Here is a 21,982-nt window from a genome sequence, read left to right as displayed (position 1 = left end):
GATGTTTTCAGTATCTCAAAGTAACGATTTTATTATATATAAAAATTTCCAATTTGTTTGATACGTTAAATCAAGCCTTTTATTATATCATAATATATTAATCATAATACTCTACGATGATTGTATTCAAACCCTTTAGATTGCTATGATTCCACTATACACTTAATTTAACTAAATACATCTTGAACACGTTTAACAAAACTATATGCTTAGATGATCACTTGTTTTATTTATACATAATAACCATTATATTATATTATTTGTTAATACATACTTTAGATACCTAATTATTTAGGATTTAGAAATTAAGAATTAGGTACCATATTAATATATTAGAATATGATTTGATTATGAATCAAATTTGATTATTATTTTTACCATAAATACGTGTAAAATGTGTGATCAGGAATCAGGTTAGCCTTTGAGGAGATTTAATTAAATTTCGTAATCATTTTTTTTTCAAATCAGTGAGGTTATTTTAGAAATCATATAAAAATAGTATAAATAATATAAACTTGTGTGTATTAAATAAACATTGAAACATTACTGAACAAATAATATAATAATAAACGTATCCTTTCTTATTTTACTAACTTATTGACATTTAATCTCAACAACTATAATAAAAACGGATATCTAATAAAACTAAAAGCTACATTTTTAAGTAATAACTTTCTTAAATAGTTAAATATTTATGATTACTCTATTTACATCATTGATGAAATTAAATGGTATTAATTAAATCATAAAATTATGAAATGAAAAATGTTTAAGATTATCAAATATTTGTATTTACATTAGTTGTTTTGTACATAACATTTTCAAATCACCATAACTATTTTTTTGTTAATATAAATTAACATATTTATAAAGTACTGAATGTACTAAAAATTAAAATATTTAAATTACTTAAACATAGGTAGTCTATTCATATAATTATTTATTTGAACGTAGGTAGGTACATACAATATATAAATATATTTTTAAACTTAATTGGTCGTATTATTGTCATTTAGTATATAATATATAGTAGGTACAATATATATTATAGTATTTAGTAGTACTGCGTATGTCCCTATAATTAAACAAAAATTACATTTGTGTTATTTAATATCCAATATAAATTATGACTATATGTTCACACATTTGGTAAATATTCAATTATACTTTAAAATATTTTTAACAAATAATTAAGTAAACAAAAAATGTTATTGGTTCGTAATGAAGAATGAGTTTATTTCAATTCGTAGATAAGTCGCGTGGTAACTCAATTATTTATGTATGTATTAAAGTTCAACTTCGAAAAAACGGCTTTTTTTCAACGAATAGTTTTTACTTCATGTGTACTGGAATAGGTATGATAAAATACAAAAAAATAAAATAAAACAAACATCCTGTTGGTTTTTGTAAAATTAAAAAATAAGTTGAAATAGTTGCTTCGAATTTATAGCAAGCATTTTTCGTATCGTTATTTATCTTAAATGAAACATTCAATGGTAGTAATATATAATATATTTACTTTTAACAGCTTGAAACATTTTAATATCTTATCTGTTTACTCTATAGTACATACGCATTCTATAATACAGACACATTCCTATAGGTATTTTAAATACAATTTTTGGCGTTATCGCACCCGTTATTCTCCGCTATAAACAATTTTTATTATAAACACACTATATAATTACATATTTTATGTTCATTGGAATTTTTCGTCTTCGAAACTTGTCGACGGACGACGACTATATTAATCGTTGTCACAGACGTATATCGGAAACGAATCTTATAATGATGTGTTATTGTACATATAATATTATGTCGAAATAAGAAAACAGCTAAATATATACGCAACGGACGAGGGTTCTTAACGACAGCCGATGGGTGCAATCATTAGGGGCGCTTAAGATAATGATGATTATACAATGATAATAGATATTATATCAATCGTCCCGAAAATGGGTGCGATGGGTGCGACCTACACGACGAATCCCTCGACGGCGTGTGCGACCCTGTTGTCGGGTGGAGGGTACCGGCAACAGTACGAAGTGCTGATGCCCAGACAGGCGAGCGTGACGGACAGCGCGGATATGCCGCACACGACGCCGGCCCCTATGTCGTTGAGCGCGGGGTCCAGCACGGTGCTCTGGCACATGAGCCACAGCGCGCACGTCTCCAGCCCGCTGAACATGGCCACCAGTATGTAACCGGTCACGTAGTTGCGGTTGGGCAGCCACCGCCACTGCTGCGACCGGAACCCGGGGAACCCGAGCACCAGGCACACGGCGGCCGCCAGCAGCCCGGCGTTCAAATAGTACAGCCGGCCACGGCGGGACATGAGGTAGAAGCACAGCATGCAGCTGGCCGTGCCCGAAACAACCAGCACCATGGCGGCCGACCACAGAGTGCACACGGGCAGTGACTGGACGGGCGTCCGGACCGGCGGAGTCCGCGACCACGATGGTTTGGCGGGTGACTCGGCCTGGTGCGGCGTCGTTTTCTCTTCGACCTGCGAAAACATAAAAATTATAAGCCGCTGACATTGATGGATCGGACTTGGTCCGTTTAACTACTGCTGCTTTATTCGCTACGCACACTCAAATGGGTGTACGGTATATGCAACTATATATACAAAACATGGGTAGAACACGATTGCGCACGTTTGTCCTTTTTGACAACACGATTGCGTATGTTTGTAGATGGATTAAAAGGACCTTTAAGAAAAAAATAAATAAACACCATTGCATATGACATTTTATGCGATGTTGTCAAATTTACTAATGTCATCGTATACAAAATAAATAATAATGTAATGTAATATATAATTAATAATAAATAAAACGAAGTTAACTAAATAATAAAAAGTAATTAGTAAATAAATTAAATCGTCAATTATTTTTTTAATAAAATTATCGTTAATTTTTAAAATACTTGAATCTTAAGAAACTTCTTGACATCTATAAGCTAATAATTTTAAATATTGAATTACATTTTTATGGATTTTAACTCATCATAATCTTCTATTGTATTTTAAATTCTGTTTAAGTCTTTTTTTGCCATTTTCTTGACTTTCTTATTATTAACCGATTGTATAATAATTGATCTGGTCTTTCAATATTTGAATAACAACATGTGTTGTAGAATGAGCACTGTGAAATTGTTCATTATAAGTCCTATGAAATCTTTCAGATTCATTTGTGGTGTTAAAAATATTTGAGAATTCGATTGATAAAAATAATATAATTTCATAAAATAAAACCAATTTTGGTTCAAAAACAGGTAAATGCAAAAAAGTCTCAACAAATCCAAAAAATGCAAAATAACATTTTTAATTTGAGTTCTCTGTGTCGTGAAACACATTTTTAGCTCACTCTGCTATTTTTAAGCATCTCATAAGAAATATGTAAATGCTATAAGATCTCAACCCGGGTCATATATGGTATATATATGGTATGAAAATTGGCAACAATGCCTAAAACTTTATACGCAATCGTGTAGTTAAAAATCAGGTAAAATCATACGGCATCGTGTAGCTTAAAAAGGTATATCGCCTCAACATAATCAATATTATTTGACAATAATTATATAGGGGATCAACTTTTTTTTTTTAAAACAAACAAACATTTATCGCAACAGAAGTTAACTGCACATCACAACATATATTGCATATAGTTGGACAATTAAATCTAAACAATTTTTTCGGTTACTTCCACAGTTTAATAGTTTGTAAAAATTAGTGTTACAAGTATAATATTTCTATGTGACTTTGACTATACTAGTATTTACTGTGACCTGCAGTTAAACATATTTCACCGTACCGTATAATATTAATCTCTTCCGGAAGATATCAAATTGTTATTATATTATTATCATCATAGTAGAATGTACACCAAATGGTAAGGACTTTTCATTATCACCCGATTTCCCGAGGTATAGATGATGCTGGCTAAGTGTAGGTGCGCAGGAGGAGGCTTAAAAGCACTTTTAAAGATCATCAAACATAATATTTTGCTATTCGCTGATTTCTATAATATATCTATATACATCTACCCCCTGCAAATCCGTTATAAAGTCAACCGCACTTTTGATACATTCCACAGCTCAATTTTGGTTCAACCGCCCAACATAAGACATATTCTTAAATCATATATGACCCTATCCAAGTCTTCCAGTTCTCGCTGCGTGTTTGTTATTCATTAACGCGTATTACAGCAATATTATAAAATATGATATGTGGTGCCCTTCAACTGGCGAATGTCTCGTGGCGCGTGGGGAACATGAAACAACGTCTCAAACTTGCCACCGCCGGCTATAACCGCTCCAAAACGAATTTAATAATATAAATTATAATAATATATTATAATGTGTATAATATTTTCCAAGCGATTCTTCGGAAGCGCATTGACTTTTCGGCAGCGCGATGGGAGTTAATTGAAAATCTACTCGATACACCGCCGTACCTATATATACGCACACAACACAGCATGTAAACTATATTATTATTACGCTGAGCAATGTGTGTGCGTGTGCGAGAGACGTTTAGAAATGATTTTATATAAACAACGCTCGCGTTAAAAGCGTATATTATTATGTTTGACGTGTATATTGTTATATCGCCGTCTGCAAATACCAAAAACTTTTGCGAGTTTCAGAAAACTATATATATTATACGCGAGTGTTGTATGCGTATAATGATTGAAGCCAAGCATATACCTGTGTAATATATATATTATATATGTACTATTTCGCACTCGTATATTACACACCTCGCCGTAGATTTGGTAGGTACCTATTACTCGTGTAATATTATTGTTGTTATAACGCGTGTGTGTATGTGTGTAACGTAGTTAATGTGAAACTTTTTAATACAGCCGTATAGGAAACTTGGAACGTCAGAACACGGTGGAAACTGCACCCCGTATGATCGTCGTACACCAATATCATATTATACACAACACCAATAATGGCGTATATATAAGTAGAAATTAATTTCGGGTAGGGGGGGGGGGGTAAAAAATGTATGTAATCGATATCATAAAATAACTTTATATTTACATCACCTTATACACTGTTGTCAGATAAAATCTGTCCAAAAATAATTTTCAACCTCCCACCACTAAAAGAAAAAAAAATTCTAAATATTCCACTGATTATATAGATATATATAATATATTATCATAATTATTTTAATACGTTAAGATCGAAAATGATTCGTTTACTACACATTGGTAACATATGTACGTATTACCTATAATACGATAGAAAAAATAGTACAATTATAAATATAGTACAATAGAAAAAATACAATTTATTATTAAGAAGACATTGAAAACTGACATTTTTTATTGTCTCCATCTTAAAAGTGCGTAACACAACAGATTTACGATTGGCAGATCACGTGGATATTAGTTTGTTTAAAAATTAGAGTGAATCGGCCTCTTATTTAACTTGATATTAAAAACATTATCTGCAGCAGTGTTTGAATATGAGGGTTTTCAGTTTTTAAGTGAGTAATGAGCCTTTTTAAAATTTATGCTGTATGATAAACGCAAAACTTACTAGAGTTTACTAAATATTTTGCTTAAAATCTGAAATATGCTTTATTTGGTCAAAAATATTATAATAGTAAACGAAATTGGGGAGCGAATGATTAAAAAATACATTCTACCAAGATCTTATATCATATTGAGATTTTGGATTTCACATCATTCGAATTTGTTGATAAAAAATGAACGTTTCTCGCCTATTTTTATCATTTAAAAGACACTTTGACATTGTAATAAAATTATGAAATCGGGGAAAAGAGATAATGATTTAAGTTTATGACTGCAAGTGCAGTGATGTACTGCTGCACGTAGTAAGCATCACGCATGTTTCGGTGTTTAGGTCGAGTGACATGGTTTAGACAAATTGATTATGTTGGGCTTCTTAAAGAGTTTATAAGCTTTGAGCTATCTCGACCAAGATGTGCCAACTCGCAGCAATAATAACCACCGTCGATTGGCTTAATTTAATATACAATAATAATATATTATCGTACCTGAAACACGGACGGCAGCGGCGCCTTATTGTAGATGGGCTGTATGACGGCCGTGTTCCTCGGTCGATTGTACTGGACGCCGGTGGCCGGCACGCACGTGTCCAGATTGTATTCGGACAGAAACTCGGGCGGCCGCTTGTGTTTGTTGTAGAGCGCGGCCGACGACCGGGCCCGGCGCACGGTGACCGGCCTGACCGCGGCCGCCGTTTGCGCCATCATCGGTGCGAACACGTCGGCGGTCCGGCCGGCACCGGACGGCGTGGACGGAAGGCTGACGGTGCCCGACTCGTCGCCGTACACGTCCAACCGGCGTCTGGCCTTGCACGGCGTCACGGCCGCCACGGACCGGTCGCCGCCGGCCGCAGTTGGCGGAGTGTTACGCCTCACCCGGGCGGCCGGTAACGGAGGCGGACATCCGTTCATCTGCAGTTGCTGTAGCTGTTGGTAGTGGTTGTGCTGTTGGGCGCGCAGGAGCAACGTCCGTTCGGCAGGGTCCGCGGCGTCCGAAGATCTGCGCAACCGTGTCGGTGACTCCATGTAATAGAACGATGTGGACGTGTCGTCGTCGGCCTGTAGAAAGTCCATGGACGGATCGATGTCCGGTATCTCTTCATACCGGTGGTGTTGATCCACTTCGCACGCGTGGTTGTAACCGCCGTTGTAGTAGCCGCGCGACATGGCGCTGCTTCACTATAACAATATATTATCATTATTATTATTATTATTATTGTTATTAGGTACTATATATTATATAGTTTTATAGCGCTGCTTCGTTTTTTGACAGACAACAAATAAAACAACAAACGAAAGTTAAACCAGCCTAAAACAATCAGATATAACCCTATACTCGCGCTGTAAAATATTTAATGTAATTATAATATATTTTATATATTATATATTCTGTTCAACGGACAACGACATTAGATATTAACCCTTAAATTACCAATTTCTCGTCGAACGATTAGAATAGCTTTTCGTATACCTACCATTATAAATCATTGAATTAAAACTTAAAACATTTCTTACACTCATGACAGTGACATACATAGTATCTAATAGGCACAGTAATCGAAAATTAATGTTTTTTTTTTGTTATTTTAGCAGTTTTAAAAACCTGACCTGACTATCGATTGTTTTTCGTTGTTGGGGTAATATTATTATGTTTCTAAATACAATACTGACGAGTACCTACAAAATGTAAATGTTTATCATCAGCTTAAAAAAGTACATAACGTATTAAAATTATTATTTTAAATATCTACTTGTTGACATATTGAAATATATTTTTTTAATTTCGATTTAATCATGCATCTTCAAATAATTTCGTTTAACTTTTAATATATTTATATATAATATAAACTATTCTTAAAATGCATTTCTTAAAAATATGATTTTTGTTTAGTCTAATATCATATCAATTATAATATGTTATCAGTTATCATAAATTCATAACATGCCACAGATATATAATTGTCGTCACTGGAGGGTTAAATTTAAGCTCTGTTATAGCTAACTATTCAATATTATATGTAATCACCTGTCAATCATCTGGTAAATATTAGGATAAATTATACATGTCACTATTTTGTGATGTATTGCATAAATACATTTGAAATATAATTTATCATTTTTGGTCAAATATAGAAATGATTACACGGATGTTCTTAATAAAAATACTTGTAGGTAAAATAAAATTATTCACTAAATCTTGTACACAGTATATATATTAGTATTTTGTAATTGAGACTTATTCGTCATTAGTCTTCTTAATAACAGAAATAAAATAATTGTTGTGGATTTTTTTTCAGTGGTAAATATTATACAGTTTAATTTACATGAATTAGGACATTTTTGCAATCTTTAAATAAAATCTCTAGCTTTTAAATTTTCTAACATTCTTGGGATTAAAGATATTTGAGAGAACTTTGGAATTATGGCTTTTATTATTTTCCTTTCATTTCCACTATAGCGTTCTCCTTTGTATCCTTTATATATTTCTATCCAATTTCTTTTTCATTTTCACATTTTAGATTCTGAGGGGAGCGATGAATGTATTGATTTTACCATGATGTGTGTGTTTTTTTTTTGTGTCTGTCATCACGTTTTGGGGCAGTAAAAATGCTTCGATTTTTTACTTCAGTACCTTGTTCGATCAGAAAGTGAATCTAGTTGGTACTTAGGGGGATCAAAAGTGAAAAATTCCTAATACTTTTCTAAAAAATCGAGAAAAACAAACTAAAAATTAAGGGAAAACCGGGAAAATTTACGCACACTCATTTTTCGACAAAATCGATTTTGGTTTTTGATGTAACTTTAAAACAAATGACCATAGATACATGAAATTTTCACCGAATGTTTATAAAAGTATATTCTATCCACCATGCAATTTTCAAAAATGTTCGACTTAAGTTGAACTATTCATAGGTATATGCAATTTTCGATCATTATTAGTTTTTTTTTAAATGATTATCGATAAAAATTTATTTGTTGAGCCAGAAAAGCTTGAACATTTAATACAAGGCTCTTAACATATTGCTACAATAGCAGTTGCAAAACAAAAGAAATTCATAGTCACAATTTTTTTTTAATAAGCATTCAATGTTTGAATTTTAACAAAATACGTAAAAATCACAAAAATTTACAAATTATTTTAAGCTAGAAATTCATAAAAAATTTTCTTTTTAAATCTAAGATTTAAAAATTTAATACAAGATTCCTTAAAAGTTTTTCAATCTTTATCACAAATAAAAAGTCCACCGGAAATTCAAATTAAATTTTTATGAGGATTTGAAATTGAAATTTTTACAACATTGGATTTTCACTGGATTTCACATTTAGCGATTTTCTTATTTTGGTGTAACTCTAAAAGTCTAAAACAAATGACCGCAGATACTTGAAATTTTCACTGATTGTTTATATAGGTATTTAATATATTTTATATAATTTTCAAAATATATAGATTTGTTTTAAGTTATTTACTGACATTTTAATTTTTCAACTTTTAAAATTTTTTTTTCTATAAATATCGATAAAAATTTATTTGTTCGGTAGAAAAGCATGGAAATTTAATAGAAGGCATTTAACACATTTTAACAATAGCAGTTGAAAAATAAAATAAATTCATAGTTACAATTTTTTTTTACAAGCATTCAAATTTTGAATTTTAGAAAACATATGTAAAAATCACGAAAATTCATAAATTATTTTATGCTAGAAATTCATTAAAAATTTTCCTTTTATATCTAAGAATTTAAAATTTTATATAAGGCTCCTAACATATTTTTACAATAGCAGGTGAAAAATAAAATAAATATATTGGCACAATTTTTTTTTACAAGCATTCAAAGTTTGAATTTTGACAACATATGTAAAAATTACGAAAATCATGAAAATTCGCAAATTATTTTAAACTAGAAATTCATAAAAAAAATTTCTTTTTAAATCTAAGATTTGAAAATTTTTAATAATCTATAATATATTCTAGGCAGATAAACCGTCTTCACTCAGAATCGTTTTTCGTATACAATGATATAATATCATTGGATTCAAATTTAATTCTATCCATTACAGTAACCCACTTGCAACCTTACTGTACAGCAGAGCGACATCCACGACTTACCCACCTTTTTATTTATATGTTTTACTTGAATATAGTTCTACCAAAATCGATTCCTTCAAATCTGTAATTTCGTGCATGCACCTGCATAAGGTCTTAAATTCTTATGTTACTGAATCAAAGCTCTTCTGAAGATAATAAAATTTTTAAATCATACAATTTCGTATGATATTCGTTAAATCTTGTAATAACTTTTCTTTAATATTAAATTATTAGTAGTAATAATTATAACGGACTCATTACTTCAAAATAAGGTTAGTTAGCACACATAATATAAAAATGCATAGCTTATAGATCCATAGATTTTAGAGTATCTTGAGTTAAAAATCTAAATTACTTAAAAGGTCTATACAATAATCACAGTTAAGCAAATATTAAAATATTACACGAGTTTAAATATTTTAATCTTTAAAAAACAATTATTACTATTTCTATTTTGTAAAGTGAACATTAAGTAAATAATTTTATTTTTACTATACCTAATATTTTAGACAAGAATATTTTTATAAGAATAAGTCTACGTGAATCATTTATAAGTGTATGAATTTCTACAAAATTAATATTTTTACACGGATTTTATTAAAAATGAAACTTTTATCTTTGTTGATATCTATAATTTCATTATATTATGCAGATAACTATTTAATATTTTCACATAGAAAAAACCTTAAAAACTTAAATTTTGATGCAATTATAATATAATAATGTACACTATACATACCGTACGTCGTTAGTCGTTACTTTATGCTGTTAAATCATTTGATAAAACTGAACGTTAAATTTTTTATTATTTATCATAGAAAGAACAATGATTTAATAAAATGTTATCACTTTTCCTGCTTGCATATTATGACTCTCGTTACCGAAATACGACAAATAGCAAATTGCAAATAATTATGAACTTAATGCTGCGTTTTATTACAATTCGGAAAAATAGAAATCGATAGTCGGTACATCTGAATCTGCGTAAGTATATAGGTAACCTTATATAAATAAGTACCAGTATCTAACCGTATTAAATTCACAATAAATGGTACTTCAGAACAGGAGATGCTCAGAAAATGTATTTACTCGCGTTTATATATACATGTATAATATAAATGTATTATATAACTGAATCGGGGCGAGTACAAACCGAAGATTGAATAAGCCGATTTCTGGAATCTCGTCGTCGAAAATAGCGTTGACAAATGCCACACTTTGATAACCGTTGAAAGCGTTATTTATAGTCGTAATAAAAAGGCTTAACGGAAATGAACTGCAAAGATGATGATAAAATATATACATATAATATGTATACGCCCGATGGCCAGAATGATGATGGATTTCCGCCGTCACATCCTGCAGTATGAACGTTGTAATCGTCTATATAATTCAACGAAATATTTTAACATTTCAAGAAATCACGGTCGATTGTTGATTAAACTTATTGCTAATGTTCCTTCGAATATCAGTCAATCCGTGCCTGAGAAACACGTGCGAAATGTCGTAAATTCGTGATACACACTTTACAGAGATGTTGGTGTGTTCAGAAATTCAGAATCTTCGCATTTCAATGATAATAATTTATCTTTTTGCTAAAGTAAATTTTAACATTACAAACTAATTTTATGCTTATAAGTTATTACAATCTTAAACAGAAATAACAAATTCAACAAAGAAAGATAAATACAGGAATGCATGATACAAAAATGTAGATTCTAGAAACTATACGTACATTTAATGCACTATAAAATTAGATGTAACTGCAATATGTATTGTATTTAGAACAGTCGTTGATGCATTTTAACATCAAGAAAATATGAATTATACACACACAAATGTACATTGAAGTGTCGTGCCGCCGCCGCCAGCTGCCTTTAAGAACCAGGAAACAAACGGAGCGTCTAGTCGAACAGCAAGTAACAATAGAGCTAACAATTATACATAGGTATTATCCAATTATTTATTGCAATAAACTCGTTTTGGCGGAATTTTGTTGCAGTCGCGACGCATACCAGTTAACGCGTTTTCGAGAACAGAAAAGGGAATGTTGATTGAGAAGTTCTTAACCCTAACTAGCGGCGGAGCATGAAAAAATGGCTGTTAGCTGCTCCCGTTTTTAATAAATTATAGTACTGAATGGTTGACCAACCGAAAATATTGCGGCTATATCTACTCACGAGTAACGTAAAATATATGGACGATGACTGGTTGCCTCAGCCGTGGTATAATCTCTACTACAGTGCCACCATAACCGTGGTATACACTACTACTTACTTCACTAGTACACTAGACAGTCAGTGACCGTAGTTCAAATTGTATTCGACATATTCGCGATTAGATAACTTCGATATTTCCTGGCAGTTTCCTATAGTTTCCGACTCCACGACGTTATTCTATCATCTTTAGCAGTTTGTTTCACTTCATCCGCCGTTGTCGTGTCGTTTGTAAATGGAATTTAAATTAATCCATTTATTTGCATCGTTTCCTAGTGTATATATATATAGTGGTGTGAAGTGCCACACAATTTCATCAAAACTTACTTTGTACGTATATCTATTCCAATATGGAACTATGGACCTGAATTTCAGCTCCTTTCTAATTCTTAAACAATATTTGCGCTTATGAGAACGGGAAAACGTATCTAAATCTAAATGCTGAGACTCTAAGGTTAACTTTAGTTGGCAAGGGCATCAACTTCGCCATTAATTAGTTTGGTTAGAAACTTTAAATAATCCGGCTTTATCCTATAACATAGCTAGGGTAGATAAACTGAGACAATGGAAAATCGTTCACATTTTTATGTATTATTAAGTGGGTAAAATTTAAAAAAACTGTACTATACCTTTCTGTATATATTATGTCATCAGTCGATTTTAAGGCAAATTTTCAATTAAACGACATGTTTAACCATTTTATACCAATATGTGACACGTTTGAACAATATAATAGACTAAGCATGATTAAATTGTATATGTATGTAAAGTATATACCTTTGAGTTAATAAGTGAGAAACCATATATTAAAAAAACATCATTTAAAATTTAAAAAAATTTTAATTGCAATATAAATCAAAAAACTCCTTGCGCCGTATAACTATCGTACGTGTGTGACTGTAAAGTTGGACTTACTACGATTATTATACTAAACTGTGAAAAAGTAAGGTATCACAGATATATATCGAAGATACGAAAATATAATTTCAAAACATTTTTGAATTATTATACTAAAAAAATTGACATTGGTATTATGTTCCTCGCGTGTTTTAATTATTATTATTATTATTATTATTATTATTTTTTTTTTTTAATAAGGATTTCAACATCTTGAGGCCGTAAAATTTTTAATTATTGTAATATAATATATTATATTGATGAATTTTATCATTATTTTATTGATTATTATACAATTTTATCGTAGCATAATTTTCACGTATTTTAAGTAGGTATCATAAATATTTGGTACAAATGTCCAATTGTGTTAGACAAGATTTCTTATGAGTTTAACTGATGAACTTTGTTTAATATAAATTTTATAATTATAAACAAAAATATATCCATTATTTTGCATACAAAAATGTGTATACCTTACAAAGTTGTCAACCGTTTGACACACCTATATATATATAATATCCTTAAATACGCCTGTCTCTAGTCTTCCTAATATACTATTATATAACTGCTCTTACGTCTAACAACTGTTTGAACTATAATACCAAATAGTTTAGCAAAATAATACCATAAAAAAATACAAAAAAAATATTAATAGATAATTAAAAATTGTTTATTGACGACTGCGCCAACAGTGGAGTGCACATATATACCTTAGGTATGATACCTATATAGGCTATAAACTATAATACATAGATAATCATACCTCATGCTATTCAATATTACGCACAATCATAAAAACATAAAATGTATAATATTAATGATATATTAAAAATATATACCCGTTTCGTCAAAATAAAATTTATCGATAACATATTTCTATTTAACACACATTAATCAAGAGAATAAAATTAAAATGAGTGTTTGATAATATGTGATCCATATATTAGGAGTACTACCGCGGAATCTGAATTTCTTATCCATTTAATCATTATAAAAAGAGCTGATCCCCAATAATTTGTGTATTGTAATATACTTCTTAGCAGATACACGATTATTCCAGAAATATTATCGTTCAACAAATTTTCTTGGTTGTTAGTTTGTAGAAAATCGTTTAATCTTCTTATAAACAAATCGTAACTATTTCAAATTCTCAATTTATAGGGAATTTATGCTTTATACACTACAAGTTTCAGCAAAACTGTTTGCAAAATTTCCACTGTTGCTTTATGTTTGTTTGTCTTTGTATGAATTAATATTGATGCGTACGCGTGTGTGTGTTGTGCGCTAAGTTGCCTTCATTAATCAATCCAAAACGGTGGTGGTGACCTCTTGTGGCACATTTCTATCGCTGTTCATTATAATTTTGGAGCATTAATAATAATGATAATAAATTCCACACACTAGTTGCATACGCTCTTTGTGTTTATAATCACGGTATTAGATTATATTGCTCTTCAATCTGAATTGTATTTAATTAATCACGATAAATTGGTTTGTTCTGTATTATAGACGAGAATCGGGATACTATGTGCTCTACAACTGCACTGCGTGTCTATTGCCAATAATTATCATTTACCCTAGTCCAATAATGGAATTTTCACCTAGCTTATTTCTATTTTATAATATTATTTTATTATATATGCTTTTATAATTTAAATGGTATAAATGTAATCAAAAAAACATTGGCTCCCATATTATGGAATCTGATAAAGTATTAAATGCATAGAATATGCTTTAATTCAGTACCAATTTGAATTCAGATTTAAATTTTAAAAACAACAATAACTTTTTCATAGATGAATAAATATTTTGTAAAATCAAAAATATACGTATTAAAGATTGCTATCGATTTTAACTATTTAAAGATTAGTGATACCTATGTAATGTATATATTTATTTATAATACCTATCTATAAAAAAGAAAAATTAGCAACAAAAGTAAATCTTGGTAGTTGATGAATCTAAATCAGAAACATGTGATATAATACTTGATGTTTTTTTTTACATTTTTTTAAACTATTTCAATCCAACAGTTCCAATTACTAAGATAATGAATGTAAATATTCATTTTTCATTTCGTTAATTAAGGAAAATATAGTTTTAATAATTATATATAATAATAATTAAGTTTGTACGAAAAACTTGTTCGAATACTTGACAGATTTACTTAAGTTTTTTTGATGAAACTAAAAGATTTTTTTGTGTTTCAAACCAAGCTGCTTGAAAAACTTTCAGAAATACATTTAACTGAATTAAATCGACATTTTTGGGACAAAGACTTTTCTATTTGTTTTTTTAATTAATTACGTAGATCTTTTAAGTTTTTTAATAAATAAAACATCTTAGATATAAGTTTGAAATAATTAATTTTAACCGTGTACCTAAAAACATTTTTGTCCAAGAAGTGTATTTTTAAAATAGCATTGATAGGTAGCAATAATTATTATTTTCTAGACAAACTTTTTTAATCTTTTTACCGTTTATTATGTTTTGCTTTTGTAAGTAATTTTATAGGCATATTTTTTTTAATCATTCCTTATGAGAAATCCAAATAAGTTAATATAACTGCAGGTATTCAAAATGTATTCTAATGTTTTTATATAATTGTAATCGAAAACGTAAAGGACGAAATTCTTTGCTTTGTAGTTGTATACATAAATCTATGATTAGGGTTAAAAAATAAATTTACCATTGATTCAATATTGTAATCATCATCCAATTTAGTCTTTTGTTTTTTGACACGATTTATTTTTAAATTTATTTATAGCAATTTGAACATTTCATAGAATCATCATTTTTTCGAAATGAGATCCATAGATATTTCATACAAAAAAAATCAACCATGTGCAACAGATTTTAATAAAACTGCTGTCATTTATCAAGTTGACAGTTTTAATGTTGGAATTTTGACTTAAAGGCATATATTTCTACAATCCCGCTATACATGTTTGATATTTTTATTTAAACATAAAACTAAATGCTATTATGTATTTATTTTAAGCAGTGGCATTTTTTAACAATAAAAAAAGAGGGTAAGTGGGTATCGCTCTGGTGTACATTAGGGGGTGGGGTGGACCTCTGACTAGGGTAGGTTAAATTTGAATGCAATAATGATAGGTATCATTGTATACGAAAAACGATTCTGAACGGACGGTTTATCTGTCTAGGATATATTATAGATTATTAAAAATTTTCAAATCTTAGATTTAAAAAGAAATTTTTTTATGAATTTCTAGCTTAAAATAATTTGTGAAATTTCGTGATTTTTACGTATGTTGTCAAAATTTAAATTTAAATGCTTGTAAAAAAAAAAATGTAACTATATGCATTTCTTTTATTTTTAAACTGCTATTGTAAAAATATGATAGGAGCCTTGTATTAAATTTTCAAATCTTAGATTTAAAAAGAAAAACTTTTATGAATTTCTAAGATAATTTGAACATTGCCGTAATTTTGTACGTATTAATAGTGAATATTTGAACTTCAAATGCTAATAAAAAAAATTGTGCCTATGTGTTCTTATAATTTATTAATAACTATAAGAATAACTTATGAGGAACTATGTATTAAATTTTCAAGTATTTTGATTTTGCCAAAAAAATTTAATCGACACTTCAAAAAAAATTTTTCAGAAAAATTAAAAATTTCAGTTGTCTATAAATATCTCAAAAAAGTCAAAATATTTTGAAAATTAAATCATGTAAAGAATATGCCAATTTAAATAACTGGTAAATTTTTCAAGTATCTATGACTTATACTTTTTGAATAATAGCAAATGTTTAAAATCGTTTGAGGATAAATCGTTACCGTTACGCTATTTCGTAAAAATTTAAAATTCATACGCACCTAAAATTTTTCCTATAATGATGTTTCAAGTTTTCTCTATAGCTACTCGTGCCAACTAATGGAAAACTTAGTGTTGTATTTTTAATCCTAGTTATAAACACAAAAAATTATATGATTTTTCAACTTCAAAATTACTTGCAAATTTTCGCGTTTTCGACAGATTTCGTAAATATTTGTACTATAAACGCTAAAAAATTGTAACTAATGATTTTTAATTTTTTTTTAGCTACAATAAGAACAACTTATAAGGAACCTTGTATTAGATTTTAAAATTTTCTTGGTCATCCAACATTTTTTTACCGGCACTTCAAAAAAAAATTCTCAAAAAAATCGAAAATTTCAGTGGTCTATAAATAACTCAAAAAAGTCAAAAATTAGTGAAAATTCATCTGTATATAGATATTACTAACATAAACATTTGATGAAAAATGCAAGTATTTATAGTGATTAGTTTTTGAATTATAACCATATAAAAAAATCGATTTTTTTTTAAATTGTTGGAAAATGTTTAGTTTTGACGTCTATAATACACCAAGGATACTTTTACATAGGAAACCACCCCCGAAGTTTGAAATTGAAGCATTATTTTGTCTAGTTATGCTGTACACAGACACACAAAAAAAAAACATACATCATCGTAAAATAATTACATTCATCACTTCGTTCAGAATCTAAAACAGAAAAATGTTTGTATCATATTAAATACACTATATTAGTATAATAGTTAAGATAATTGCCACATTTCCTCATGTGATTTAAATAAAGTTATTTTAATTAGGTGTGCGTTTAATAACTGTTAACACATAAACCATCACCTAAAGATTGTAACTAGAAACAAATTTTGAAAGAAAATAATAGGTAAATAAAACAAAACATTAATTATAATAGAATATTATTATTTGTATATTATGAAATCCGTTATTTTAATAAAAATAAAATCGGTTAACAATTCTACATTAAATATTAATACCATAATTACACTGGTTTGTAGGTTAATACATAGTGCACTCTTTAAGTACTTAGTCTTTGTTCTATTTTTCGGAATAAAAGAATTGAAGTGGGGTCTTTGTTTTTCCATTTTTAAATATTTTAAACGAAAAATGAATTAAAAGTAGTGAAATTTCAAGCCTATTACGCATTGACACCACTGTTTCATAAGTTCTCGTGGCATAAAAATAATCCTACTTTCATTATTTGGTAGGCAACGTGAACCGCATTTCTTATACTATTTACGTACATTATCGATCGAGTGGTAAAATACATAAGTACACCAGCATAGGATAAAGTTTTCACTAGCGATGGAAGGATAACGAATTTGGAAGGCGTTCGCGTTCTAAGTTTTGTACATTTTATACGCGTTTTTGGAGTCGTGGTTAGATAATGATTATTCTTCTTAGTCATTTTATTCGTTTGCAAACCGTCAACAGTTTTATTTTTGGCAAAGTTTTTCAGCAATGTTTTTTGTTTTGTTAGGATTGTTTTTATAGTTACTACAAATCTCAGTCATATTTCGCGTATCTACCGTTTAAATTTGCCGTTTAAACAGTCATAATATATACCTACATTTTAATATCATGTTTTTATGGATATTTTTCTGCTATCAATCATTTAATAAATATTTCCGCTATACCAATAGTGACTACAATCTATCAAATCTAAGTCCTAAATACTAGTTTAAATACTTATAATATTTTAAAAATTCAAAAATCATTTTTTGTCATTTAAATATTGTACGATAACTACATAATTTTTTTTTATTATTATTTTAAGCTAATCAAGTATCATCGGCTACTCTCATCTACTGCAATTAGGTTAGATTAGGCATATATGTAAATTAATAAACTGATAATCTGCAGGGAATTATTATTTTTGATTAAACAATTTTAGGTTATGATTTAATAAATTATGTTTTTTTTAATAGAAATAAATGTATGCTTGAAATATTTATCAGGAACACAAAAATATATCTACATAATATAGAATAAGTTGGATATCTTAGGAAGAAAGTTAAGTCGGTGTAAAACATTAATTTATGTAAATAACTTTTATCAGTGGCGCATCTACGCGATGATGCTTTGGGGTTGGATCCTCTCCCCCCTCCCCAAAAAAAAAACAACAACTTTATATTAAATTATGCATTTTAATAGTACCTATTTCGTTTTGTCACTAAGATACGTATAATATCACAACTGTGAGATTTTTATTTAAATAATTTGTTAGTAACAGATTAATTATATAGTTATACCTATCTACAAAAATATTGTACCTACTCAAAGTACAAGGTTTGTAACCCATTTGTGGTTAGGTCGTCGACTTTGATCAATATCAACGATAAAAAAAAAAAACAAATTACTCTCGACTGACGATGTCATTAAAGTCGAACAAGTGAAAAGTGTATATTTGTATGAAACAGAAATTAGGATACTTTTTAAGCCCTTTCCCCCCACGCTCGATTAAAAATCTATGGGTTCTGCTATTTCATTATTCGGAAATTGAAAATCATATAAACGTCAAAAGCAGATGTATATTTTCTATTGACTTATATTTTTGTTGTTGAAAAATAAATAAAACATCTGGAAGAAAATTTTGGGGAAAAATATTTTAATAGAAAAAGTCAAGAATCCCCACAATTCTCGAAAATTGTAAATAACTCTGAAGCTAATTTAAAATAATAAAATTAGTAACGTTTTGTTTAAAATAATGTAATAATAATAATAGTAGATTTTTTTTAATTATGCTAATTTTATAAAAATTAAAAACACCACTCATAATATTCTCAAAAAATGTATTTTCATAATTATAGTTTGTATTGTTAAAAAGTTTGTTGGTTAAAGGATTTTCTCAGTGCCTATAATATGAATGTACTTGGAGTGTACAGACCCTTAGGGGAGAACCTTCTCTCTTCGCCACCAAATACTATCCGTTACAATTTAATTAAATCTTGAATAAAATAGAATGTACAATGTACATACTATCTTTGAACTGAGCAATCAATGTTTTTATTAACAAAATAAAGTTATGTGTCAACAAATATCATCATTCATAACTATTAACTAACATATTATAAAAATAATATACTTTTAAGTATTAATGAACCATACATTATGACAATTGGTCTTTTGAATTTTTGCTTTAAAAAATTCACCAAACCATTTTTTGTTTAATGTTTATAATGCGTATAATATAGCTATTATATGTAATAAAAAATATTCGTTACTTCATACGAGTTAGCCATTAAGATATATTATAGTATGTTAAAATAATTTTTTTTATAATATTCAATATTATAATTTCCAACAATAAATCATATGATAATATCAAAATTAAAAAGTTTTACTTTAAAGCATCCCTATTTATGTTTGAAAATAATTGTTGTAGCACATGACGTTCATAAATTTTATGGAACTTATAAATAGAATAAAAATTAGTATAGTTTTTATTTGTATATACAACCAGGAGGGATGATAAACACAGTTGTGGCAGCTGGTGTATAGTGGGTTGTGTATATAATTCTGTGGCTTGGTAGTTAATACAAGAAGCACCAATATCACTTTTTGATCAAATTTAAATTATTAAGCACCTTATTGTTATTCTTTTGATATTTTTTTGGAAAAAAAACCTTAGGTATCAGAACTAATTTGGCCAACTTAAGATAAGACATAAAACTGGCCGTTTTAAATAAATGGTAGTTGCATCAATTTAGTCGGTGTAGCAATAAAGTGTTCTTATATTAATTAAACGCAAATTGTAGAGAAGTCTGTGTTTCTTGAAACAAAAAAATGTCGTCTTTCTATATGAGTCGAGTTTTCTATGTTCAAGATAGAACATTGAACTATTTATTACATCCTGTTTCCAAAGGAAGAAGAAATGAGATGCGAGACGCGTGGACACGCACACTTTGAGAGTAATTAAAAAGGTTTTTTGGGGTTGGTGACAGATTAATTTGAACATTGGTGCATTGTAATCACCTATACGCTTATACTTTTATAATTTAAATAAACTATAAAACAATTGCCTTATACAAATCAATATAAATTAAATCACACTTCACAGTAAATATCCTTACTGAAATTTTGTGTTAAAAATTGAACACATAATGAAATTGAAATGCTTGGTAATAGTAATAGCGGGAGCACGATTTAATGATAACAATAATTATTATAACTTATAAGTTTATAACTATAAACTATGGTTGTAGGTTATACGTTTTTATTACCTATATTTTTATTTAATAGGTAGAGTATTTGTGAGTATTAGTTAATACCCTTTATGAAATATTTATAATTTATTTTTATTTTTTTTATTTGCTTTTTGTTATAAAATAATTATAGCAAAATATTTATAATAAATAATGCATTTTAATTCCAATGGAAAAATAAACTATTCATACATTTCTATAATGTAGATACGTAATAAAAAATTGAATAAATATAATTTTTAATTTTGTATGACTTTTAAACTATTATTATTTTATGCATGGGAAAAAATTGAATACTTGAAAATTATAACTTTTAACCAAATCAACATAATATTAAAAAATCTTAAAACTGTAATTATAATTTTCTACAGTTAATAGAGGGCAAATGTTTAAAATCCTATTACACATATGAAAATGTTGTGATTTGTGGACCAATTCTACGAAAACGAGTTCGATAGTCGCGTTGGGAAAACAAGCAAACGCGCAGCGTTCGTTCGGAGTTGAGTCAGTCGTAGTATACCCTATAACAAAGTTAGTCTTTTACGAAAGCGCTACTGAAAACTTTGCACATTGCACCTCGATCGCGTTTTTCTTTTCACCTTTCCACATCTTCGCTGAACGCCACAAGATATTATGCGAAAGCAACCACTACATTTTCCTTATATCTACATTATTATGATTTATTTGAAAGTACGGCGCATGACGTACTTCGTTTGCTTTCTTTTGTCAAAACGAGCTTTGCGTCCGTAAACTTAAAACGTACAAACTGACCTGGTATCGTGATTAGATATGATATTATTATTTATAAACGTATAAATATCGTCTGGAACGTCCTGGAAAACCTTTCGTCCGACGAGCGGCGCTACACGCGATGATCGAGACGACTCGCAACGGTAGTGATATTATTATTATTATTATTATTATGGTCACTATTATCGCGGTTCGGTCTTCTGGCGTGTGCTCGCGATGACGACGACGTTTGACTGTCGGTAGTCGGCTACGACGCAAACAACCGGTCCCTCGTTTGGCGGCGGGCTAGAGGCGGGCCATGTGTTTTGACGGAGCGCGGGGAGCAGATGTTTGGGCACGCGACCGCCGGTGACAGCTGCAAACCGAATTATTTTGTGCACATACATAGACTTGGCTGTGAGTGTACGCGCGCGTAAATGTACCTATACCTACATATGTAT

At 29.4% G+C, this 21,982-nt stretch overlaps 2 protein-coding genes across 2 annotated transcripts in view; one reads left to right on the top strand and one right to left on the bottom strand.

The window, feature by feature from the left end:
* Positions 1-21,982, top strand: part of Rgk2 (Rad, Gem/Kir family member 2) — a 95,177-nt gene that overhangs the window by 59,159 nt on the left and 14,036 nt on the right. The gene's annotated exons all lie outside the window — the stretch shown is intronic.
* spdo (sanpodo) lies at positions 5-21,796 on the bottom strand. Its single transcript, XM_015519703.2, has 3 exons — positions 21,564-21,796; positions 6,038-6,727; positions 5-2,506 (listed from the first exon to the last, which is right to left on the bottom strand). Exons 2-3 carry the CDS (start codon positions 6,713-6,715, stop codon positions 1,976-1,978), a joined length of 1,209 nt encoding a protein of 402 aa, XP_015375189.1. The 5' UTR covers positions 6,716-6,727; positions 21,564-21,796; the 3' UTR covers positions 5-1,975.

The sequence above is a fragment of the Diuraphis noxia genome, unplaced genomic scaffold, assembly GCF_037042655.1.
Source record: "Diuraphis noxia isolate RWA-SAM2 unplaced genomic scaffold, SU_Dnox_SAM2 contig0003, whole genome shotgun sequence".
In the NCBI taxonomy this organism is placed as follows: domain Eukaryota; kingdom Metazoa; phylum Arthropoda; class Insecta; order Hemiptera; family Aphididae; genus Diuraphis; species Diuraphis noxia.
The sequence above is the reverse complement of the archived record's forward strand: the minus strand, read 5'-3'. Positions and strand labels throughout refer to the sequence as shown.

Excerpts from the sequence above, each read along its gene's own strand:
- spdo (XM_015519703.2), bottom strand. The coding sequence starts at position 6,715 with ATGTCGCGCGGCTACTACAACGGCGGTTACAACCACGCGTGCGAAGTG. Across the intron at positions 2,507-6,037 it reads CGCTGCCGTCCGTGTTTCAG|GTCGAAGAGAAAACGACGCC; the intron begins GTACGATAATAT and ends ATGTTTTCGCAG.